Genomic DNA, 10,759 nt, shown 5'->3' with positions numbered 1-10,759 from the left:
AAACAACTTCCACGTAATTCGAAGTGTTGTTTTTCGTCTTTGTGAAATACATTACATCCCTGATTCAGTTAGGGTAATAGGCAATACCAGTGCCGTATCTAGGGCGTGGCAAAGGTGCACTTGTCACGGGCGCAAGGTCTGCAGGGGCGCCCAAAAATATCAAGAGAAAAAATAATTGGAGCACCACACATAATAATTCGAAAGATCACAACTCGGTTTTCAAGTATACGCCTCGCAACGAGCAATGACGAGGAATCTGGAAACCAAGGACGGAGATCTTTCTTTTTTCTTGGGGGGGGGGGGATTCTCGAACAAAATTTTTTTTTACAACAACGTTTACTCATATCTGTAATGTGGGAAAAAAGTTTGATAACGAAGTTGAATCTTAATTACTCAATATTTTTTTTTATTACCAATTCGATTGTTCTCACCTTATACTGGGTTTTCCTAAAAAGGAGTTACGAAGGAAAATATTCCTTGGATAATTTTAAGAAAAAAAAGTCCTATAAACATGAGACCGCAAACGCTTTGTTTTCGAGATACAGGGTGTTTCTTGTATAGTCATACTTTTTAGTGATGCTTATATTTATTAGTTTATCGAATCTTTATTAATCTTCGCTACAGAATTTGTTGATAAGTACCAGAAGTTATAATCAATTTATTCATCACAGCTTACTAACTGGATTTTTATAATAATTTGGATTTTCCTGAGGATTACCAGAGAGCTGTTTGAATTTTTTTTTCGAAATCGATAGCAGATACGACAAAACTATAACAAACCAAAAAGTGTTGTACTAGACAAGAGTTTCTTTCCACATTTTTCTATAGAACCAGTGCTTCACCAAAAAATAGTTCTGGTGGAAAGAAGCAGGTACCCTTCCACAAAAAATATCACACTGCAGATTTGCAAGCATATCACAAGCTGAAAACTTTAAATCGGAAGATCTATGCCAATTCAAATTGAATATCTTGTGAAGGATAGGTGATATGAGAAAAAAACTTGAACTTTAACACCGGCATCTCAAAAACAAAGCGTTTGCGTAATCGTGTTAGGACTTTTTTTCCTAATAGGATCCGAGAAATCTGTCATTTTCATTTGTACCTCCAATTTAGGAACACCGTTCAGATATAATCAATTCAAAACTGATATATTCACAAAAAAAATTGCAATTTGAATGATCCACAATAAATTATATAACACAGCCCAGACAATTTTCAGATGGGAATTACTCAGTTCAGTTCTTCGACAACTACAGTATTGTGACGAAAATTATACAAAAAACCGAAAACAACGGGTAGGTAAGTGTATACCGATGACGAATGCAAAAATCACAGGTAACAAAAAAGGGGCGATGCCGAGAAAACGGATAGATGAAGGAAAATAATAAACCTCGGACAAAGACGAGCTGAAATGCAATTAATGTACTCATTTTGAAAGCGATAATAAACTCATAAACGGTAAAGGGGTCCGATTTTTTACTGACGTGTCGATTTCAAAGGAAAGAAAAATGATTATTATTATTGGTTCATTTGATGGAGAAATTTTCGTTATTCGTATTCGCGATATTTCTAGAATTTTATATTTTGAAAATCTTGGGGTGGGGTAATCACACCCAGTACCTCCCCATTTCTACGCTCTTGGATTGAAAAAAATGTTGACGAAAAAATGGAATACTTACACTTTGAATTAATTAACCTTTGTTTTAGAGTCTAAATCAGACTCCTCCATTAGACAAACTCTTAAAATGTTCAGAATTTGTCAACACAGAGAGACATATTGGTCTATCTCATTATAAAATTTTTCACTGTCAATTCATTTTTCAGTAAATTCATCAAATATGTACGATCTACTCCTATTATAGGGAATAAATATCACTATTCTTTACCTCTATAAAGCGGTTTAGGTCTATATTATCTTGTAGGGGAGAGTTGGATAATACCGCGCGGTTGATAATTCCGCGCTTCAGTATTATTCAAAAACTATCCACTTTTTCTTTGATGTAGTGTGTATACATCAAAGCTGGACATGCCTACATCCTTCTCCGCGCAATGCCATCACGGTCCCTGAAACGACGAAAATAGCACGCCCTGTAGAAGTTTTTTTCGTCACTCCTTATAATTTTTCGCGTACTTTCAGTAAGAGGTAAGTAATACTGTATTTATATTGTAATACTTTGATACTATAAATTTCTAATGCTTGAACACTGTAGAATTATTGACCGAATACTTTTTTACGTACTATAATATTTCCCATAAAATTTTGAGCTTAAAAAATAAAATTATCAAGTTTGATTATTCCGCGCCGGGGCGCGATATTATCAATCCGTAAAATATGAAGTCTGTACTTGAGGCTATTCGAAACGGAAATAAAATAAAGACATCTGCTAGAAACTTCAGACGAAAATTTACTTAGACTTCATGTTATAAAAAAATATTTACGTTTTGTTGTCATATAGACTTTAAGTTTCCATCAATACTTATTGCGTGATATTTTATATACTGATTTAATTTTGAGAAGAAGATTCGGCTCTCCCTATCTTCACGCAGGAAAATTACTCAGAAAGATATCAATTTTTTTATTATTAGATACTTTTGTTACTTACCCATTCGCGAGCAAATAATGTGGGCACGATTTTGTCAAACCTGGGCACGATAATATCGAATCAGTTCGATAATACCGCGCCTCCATTTTTTTTATAAATTGACAATAAATACTTTTTGATTAAATTTCAGAAGTTTTTGTTATGCGGTTATTGTACCTGAATAAATGTCCTACTAATAACTCAATATTGTTTCTTTCAATATCAAATAGTTTCCTAATTATAGGTCCAAGTCCTTAGGGGCTCGGTATTATCCAACTCTCCCGTAAGTCGAATTTAATCAAGAACGAATTGTATAACTCGAACTACGCCTATGTCGAACTATACGTAACTCGACGAAAAATCTTGCTCCCGTGGTGTTTCGAGTTATACGAGTTAACTCTTAACTGCATTAATTATCATATTTGATATATCGTATTTTTAATACTGCTAGGGACATCTATGAGCGAGTGTACGAATTTTATGACGTTACTCATTGGAGACAGTAATTCGGATATAGTGAAATGATTTGCAACATTAATCGCAATTTCTCTTAATTCTGGTGGTGTTAAATCGATTTCGTCAGACATAACTAACGAATTTAATGAGTAATTGTAAATTATTTCAAAATTCTAAATGTACGATTCATATTCAAATTCCGTAATCTGTCAATGTTCGTAACAGTCACACCAACTGCAATGATACAATACAAATGTCACTAGGATATTCAATCTAAAATTTTCATTTAATTTCGACAATAATTCACAAAACTTGACTGAAATAGAGAAAATATCGTCTAATACTCGTTGCAGAAGGCAATTCCAACACTCATGCGTTCGAATTTCGCATTCGTGTTAGAATAGAAGCCCATTCTGCAACTTGTTTTAGAATATAGTCCGTTCAGGAATTATTGACATCCCGGGTGGCTGGTGGAAAATCGAAATTAAGTTGGTAATGGCTCATTCGATCAGTAACAATTTATATTGCAGATTTCGGGTTGGCATTGGAAATGTCATTGACAGGAGGTTAGATTATTCAGTTTGTTTGTATTATTGGTTTTGATCCAAGAAATTTTGAAACTAAAAAGTTGTATCAATTTCAAACACACATTGATTAGTTTATTTGAGTATTTCTCACAGTACTGTTTGAAAAAAGAAGGCAAGTCATTACAGCCTGGATTATTAGAGGAAGAAAATCTGTGCAATACGATTTCACCTTCAAAGAATCATTGAATGATTTGATCGTTACCAAAAGCAACCAATATATCAGTCTGGATAAAATTTGACCAAAAAGCATCTGAATTTCAATAAATCAAAGACAACATTACATAAAATTTATTGGTCACAAGTTCAAAACAGTAAATAAAAGGAAAATTCTTATTGATAAACAGAAAAATATAATAAGTTGAGTACGATTTTATGGTGAATACGTCAGAGGAAAGAAAATAAAGAGGTGCCTTATAGCATTTGTTGACATCGCTATAACATTTTTGTTTACAAACACTTATAATGTACTGCGTTGCCATTCTGAGGAAGAAGTAAACTTTTCTCCGTTCTGTGGCATAGATGTTTTGCGAATATTGTGGGGATTTGGCAACACGGTTCTGTTGTTGTTATTGCACGTGACAACTAGAGGGACGTTAAGGGTTAACTGTTCATTTTAATTTCACGTTTGTAATCGTCGTTATTTTATACAAGTTTGTGAATTTAAAGTTACATATTGTTAATTTTAATCATGGTAAAACCTCGAAAAACATGTATAGTGTGTAAAACATCCGGAAATGAAAACCTAACCTATCATAGGTAAGTTCGCGTTTTGAGTCCATAGGCGTAGAATATATCTCGTCTAAAAAATTCGATCCATTCTTTAACGATTTCCTAAAAATTTTCTTGTTTTATGTTCGAATCTATACGCATCTCTAATATCTATCCTATTCATGAAGTAAAATTTAACCATAAGAGACACTAGAATGAAGTGTAATCTGAATAATGTGAAATTGTAATGCAGTGCCAACTGTGGAATTTTTTCTAAAAAGTATGTCAGTAGATTTTTGATAGATTTCTGAACGATGATGGTAGATTTTCAGTAGATAACTCCAAAACCAGTAATCAGTAGAAAGAAAGAATTAGAAGAACGATTCCGTTGGAGGAGAGGCTCATTGATCATTTCGGACAGAGGAACTGTTTTTTTGATTATCATACATAAATGTTTTTCAAGCCAATTGACCTTATTGATTCCTTCAACCCAAAAAGAAAAATCATGAAGCTGTCATACTTATCGAAATTGTAATAAATCATGTGTTAAAACTTCTTAGTGTTATTACTGTGTCTTCTCCCCAATGCATTGTGAATCAAATTTGAAACAAATGAATTCCACCTTTATTTTTGAGAAAAAAAGGTAGTATGAATTTTTTTAACTTACAACTTCTGTTGTGTCGGCAGCACACAATTGCACTTTTCTGTATTGTGGGTTGCTGACTCATAAAATGATTTGAAAATATTGGCAATATGAGCCAATATGGAACGAGCGGTTTTTTATAACAGCAAAAACATTATTATTAATTGGAACTGTTAATGAGAGTGATATACTTTCTTGTTCTCCGCATATTTCGTCGCTATAAACAATAGTATTCGCATTATCGCTAATTTCGATAAGTTTATTAACTTCGCTGTGTGTGGCAAATTAATTCAAGTGTTAGTAACTGATAGAGACAGTAATTAGTTATAAGGTTCAAGAATATCAAGTGCATGACCACTGGTGTGCCATCATTGAGGGATCCCTCCAGGCCTACGAAAGAAAAGGAGCTTTTATATTCAGTTTCTCATTAGCGGAAAATCTGTGAATTGTTTTTGCCATCGCAACATCTATAATAAAAATACAGTCCATACTCGCTCTACTTATTAAATACAGTGAAGAGCTAACAACTTCTTTCTCTTTTGCAGTCAGGCTATAAATTAGCCTTTTACTGCTCCATCTCAATATAATTCACCTCTGGTGAGCTATTTTGATCTGCTCTAGCAGGTGGCAAAGTTTGTGTAATCATTACACAATCTCTGTGCCAGTAAGGGTTTGGCTCTAATACACACTTCCTAGAGAAGTGCCATCTTCGGTCGTTTGTGTTTCCTAGGAGCTTTTTCATCGTAGTCGCAAGCCTTCCTTATAAAAGGGTTTGCATGATTTTCCATTTCAATGAAGGTCTTCACGCTCAGATCTTTTAGATGGTCGCCCAGGAATGGTATTTTCAGGTCTTCATGTACCTATCCGTACCTTGCTGACAAACCAAGCTGCATTTACGGCTGGTCTTAGGATCGTATTCTGCACGACTTGAAGTCTCTGCAGGTGCGTCTTTGCGGCGTATCCCCAAGCCGAACATGCGTAACACATGACCGGCCGGATGGTGGACTTATAAAGAAGAAGCTTGTTGGAAAGAAACATTTTTGTGCTTTTGCAAAGTAGCGGTTGCAACGCTGCCGCTGTTGTCTTTCCCCTTCGTGTTGGTTCCAAGTGAGCTTTTTGTCAAGTATCACTCCCAGATACTTGGCCTCGTTTTTCCATTACAATCCTCCTACCGAACATTACGACGAGTCCGATGGGATCTATTTTCTTTCGGCTAAAAAAAAACTGCTTCGATCTTCTCAGGGTTTCTTGTAGGTACTTCGTTGCCATTTTGGGACACCAAGAACTGGCAAGAAAGGCGGTATCGTCAGCGTAAAGTGCCATGGAGTTTTTCACCGTTTTTGGCATTTCGGATACATATATTGTGAAAAATATTGGAGACAGCAGAGATCCTTGCGGAACTCCGGCTGAAAGAGACCTCTCTGAAGACAATACTCCGTCAAATCTGGCTCTAAACTTGCGAGAATACAGGTAAGAAGCTAAAAGTTGGACCATGGAGAGTGGGAAACCTGCCGTAAGCAGTTTGTATAGCAGTCCTTTGGGCCGTACTTTATCAAACGATTTGGCTACATCCAAAAACACAGCTCCTGTGACTTGTTTCCGGTTATATCCATCCGTGATTGGTTCCACTACTCGGAGCACTTGTTGCACAGTGGAATGTTGGCTTTAAAAACCGAACTGTTCCTACTGTATGATATTCTTTTCTTTCGTTATTGCGTTGAATCTTTAGCATTGACTATATTCGTCAGTGCTACTAAAGCTTTTCGAGGGAGGTTCCGCAACGTCAAGTTAGTAATGCCGTCCGGTCCTGGTGCCGTTCTCACTTTACTCGACATAATAGTGTTCTGGATTTCCTGAACGGTTCGAAACCAATAGCTTCCGTTGATTCATTTTTCACTTTGCGGTTGACGTCCTCAATGTGGTCCAATTCCGCATAGTTGTAACTACAGCTGCATTGGCGTTGGAGGTTATCTGCGAAAGCTTCAGACTTTTCTTCTGGACTGTACACCATTCCTCGTAAACCGTGAATCGGCGGGGTTGGTTTCCTATCTGAGTGCAATGCTTTGGCCATCCGCCAAACACTGTTGTCTTCTGTGGAAAGAGAAAGTAGTTTCTCTTCCCAACTATCATTCCGGACCTTTCTGAGAGCCTCCTTGACTCTATCGTTGAGCTAGAGTGCTTCTCTCTGATAAGCTCCGCCATCAATAGGTTATTACCACCAATAACACCCAAGAATCGCTCGAATTTCATGTTTTCTATTTTCAGCTGTTTGAAATGCAGGAATAAGAAAAAACCTTCTAATTTAACACAGACATCCTAAAGGACTAATGAACACGTAGGTACCTTTCATTTTGCAAACACAGAACCTTTCAGAAACTATAATTGATCATTTCAAAGAGCGATTTAACGAGCACACATATATAGGTATTAAATATGAATAACAAATATTAATCGCTCTTTGAAATGATCAATTATAGTTTCTGAAACGTTTATTTGTGATTGCAAAGTGATAGATACTTACGTATCAATTAGTCCTTCAGAAAGTATGTGTGAAATTAGCAGCCTTATATTATTCATTCGGTACCTGCATTTGTCCGATTTATTGTTACGTGAATATTGGCATTTTTTCGATATTCCGCTTGAATTATATATTTATTTGAAGTACCTATATGTATTCGGTAATGATTGATTGCAAGTACTGACTTTGTTTTAAAGGTAAAAAAACCTGACCCGCCACCTCTTGTCCACATGTTTTTGGATAAGAACAAGATCTATGTTAAAACTGTCGAAATCAAAATCAGGATAGATATTTTTCAGGGGGACACGCAGAGTCTCTTCTGGTTTTGTTTGGCGCTAAACCTACTGAGAAGCCAGTTAGATACATCGACGACCTCAAGCTCTACTCCGCTAACGACGAGCAATTGGGAAATGTGGTAGCGTTCTTTGAGGCTATCGGAATGAAGCCGGGGAAAGATGAATGTGCCGTGGTTCAGGCGAAGAGAGAAGTCAAGTACAATTAATAGGGGACAGATCTGGTCGGCACGCAGAACCTGACGATACAAGAATGCCAGAGTCTTTCATCTACCTCAGAGCACATCAAGCCCTAAGATCCCTGAAATGAAATGAAGAACATTTTCAAGGCAAAATTTGTAAAAAAAATTTCTGTAGTCTCATTCTAAAATAAATTGAAGGACAACAATCAATACGGTAAGGACTTTCGGTTTCAAGGTGGACAGAGAAATGGGGAATCAGAAAAATTGGAGAACAAGATGAATATTTCAAATTTGATCGATAATTTTTGAAGGTCCTGAGAAGGACCGATTAGTTAGACGAACCATTCTCATCACAACAGTAATTTTTATATATTTATTCACTTCTTCTTCTTCAAAGGTGCTGCTTTTTTCGGAGTTGCCACAGACTTGACTGATTTGGGTTTTGGAGCTTTCGGTTTCTTAGTTGGCGATTTCGCAATCTTCTTAGCTTTAGAAGGGGACTTGGCGGCTTTGGGGCTCTTCTTCTCGGTTGTTGCAACTGCTTTCTTCGTTTTCGTTACAGCGGCTTGTTTTTTGGCAACAGTAGACTTCTTTTTCTTCTTGTCGGTCACCACAGCTGATGCCGAAGTGGATTTTTTAAGATCATCTTTGGACTTGAAGGTGGCTTTTTTAATCACTTTCTTCTGGGATCCCGATGTCGAACCACCAGCTGCCAATTTGAACGAACCAGATGCGCCTTTTCCTTTTGTCTGAACTAAAGATCCAGATTGCACAGCTGATTTGAGGTATTTCTTAATGAAAGGAGCCAATTTTTCCGAATCTACTTTATAGTTGGGAGCTATAAATTTCTTGATGGCCTGCAATGACGATCCACTTCTTTCTTTCAAATCTTTGATGGCGTTATTAACCATCTCTGAAGTCGGAGGATGGTTGGGTTTGGCCTGTTTCGCGGTCGCAGTCTTTTTCTCGGATTTCTTCGCAGTTTTCGCACCGATTGGAACGGACGCACCGCTTTGTTGCACCTCTGTATCGGCAGAAGACATTATCGTGATAATTGATGAAATCGTTACAATGTATATATTTCAAAAACGTTAGATACACTTTATGCAGGAAAAATACTGAAAATTAATGCATTAAAACTGAAGTCGGCGGAACTTTGGCTAGAAATGTATGAATATGAGGATTATTTCGAGCAAAATGCTCAATTGATCAATCCTTGAAATTTCCGAATGGAAAAATCAAAAATAGAAAATTTCTGCACCATCTCGTCTAGAAATATTCCCGGAAAATTTCCCATAATCGATAATACACGACATTCGAAAGAAGGAATGTGAATTCCGGTAATTCCGGTATAAAACGCTATCGTTAACAAAGGTGGTCCTTCGAGCCGGAGTATTGGCCTCAGTTTTCTCCATGTAATTTGATTAATAGGAAATATAATCAATTGTATTTCAGGGAACGTAAATTGTTCGAATTTTCGTTAATTCAAAGCATACTTGATATAATCGATAACTTTCCTACAATTAGGGTTATTATAGTTCTGAAAGTGGCGAGTCGGTAGGGTGATCTAGTGTGGATGAATCTTCTAACTGTTCAATGAAGACAATTTTAAATCAACTCGTGAGAAATAACAGACAGGAAAGGATAATAATCGTATTTTGGAGCAGGCTGGAAATGTAGCTGATTGTTCATAAATTCATAGAAAAGCTTTTCCGCTAAATAATGCCGTAATACAAAAGCGCGTTCGGAAAAAGTAGTCAATCTAATATGAAAACTCGATTAATGTTAGACACGCACTAACGGATGAATTACCTGAAGAACGAACCAGGAGGTAATCATACAAATTAATAGTTTGAAAAAAAAAAAGGATAATATAAAATCTCCATAAAAAAAAACAATTTGTAATCCCATACTGGAAGCAGGAATCAGCGAATGATATAAATGGGAACCAGCGATATCGTGCAAACAAAACTATATTACCTCATTTAATTAAGATATCAAATAATTCAGTAAGTAAACTACTTTTAATAATTCAAGTGAAATAGTAAATTGTTAATTCTGCACTTCAAACATGTGAAACTTAAGTAACACGGGAGAGTATAAATCTCAAGTATAATATTGACAGTCCAATGGGCACTGGAAGAATGTCTAGGTAAAGTTGCTTCACACGCCACTCATTATTATTATTATATTATAATAATATTGTATTATAATTATATTATAATGGATATGGAATGTCTTGATGATGAGTCTGATAACTCACTGGCAGATTGAATGGTCATAGAATCGAAAGTATAAATTTCCATCAACTCGTCATTAAGCTGAACGATGAAGAGAGCCTGAAATGTTTATGATGATGAGTACATACTGGCAGATTTAATTTTTATTGTTATTAACGGTCATAATAGTGCCGTAATGTAATTTTCCATAAATCTGTTATTGAAGAAAAGAAGAAAGAAAGAGGTGAGCAATGAAGAATATTTGCAGGTTTATGCAATGTTATTGTTGATCGGAGTAATGAAATATACAGCGAAAACAAGATCCCTATATGAAGAATAAGGAATATTGTTCAAAAAGCATTAATACAAAGATGTGCCACGTCCCCGACACTTGTTAACAATATAGAACAGAAATGAACATCTGAACACTCATTAGTGGGTTTGGTAGAGTTATCCGGACGCCAAGGCATCAAGGATAACCCTCTTTTTGATCAATGGGGGTATACGACCTTCCGTAAGATATTCACGGTTCCCAAAATCACAGCCTTCTGCATCCATGTGATCGTGTTCT

The 10,759-nt window shown here is 36.1% G+C and overlaps 1 protein-coding gene across 1 annotated transcript; it reads right to left on the bottom strand.

Moving 5' to 3' along the window:
- Nucleotides 1-8,406: 8,406 nt before the first annotated feature.
- On the bottom strand, nt 8,407-10,746 carry LOC123683081 (histone H1B-like; the record flags this gene model as incomplete). The annotated part of the gene is made up of 2 exons (XM_045621980.1): nt 10,731-10,746; nt 8,407-8,969 (listed from the first exon to the last, which is right to left on the bottom strand). Coding segments are annotated over exons 1-2 (579 nt in total), but the record flags the coding sequence as incomplete, so codon positions are not given.
- Nucleotides 10,747-10,759: the final 13 nt, after the last annotated feature.

Source organism: Harmonia axyridis, chromosome 6 (genome assembly GCF_914767665.1).
Source record: "Harmonia axyridis chromosome 6, icHarAxyr1.1, whole genome shotgun sequence".
Taxonomy (NCBI): Eukaryota; Metazoa; Arthropoda; class Insecta; order Coleoptera; family Coccinellidae; genus Harmonia; species Harmonia axyridis.
This window is presented reverse-complemented; position numbering and strand designations above follow the sequence as displayed.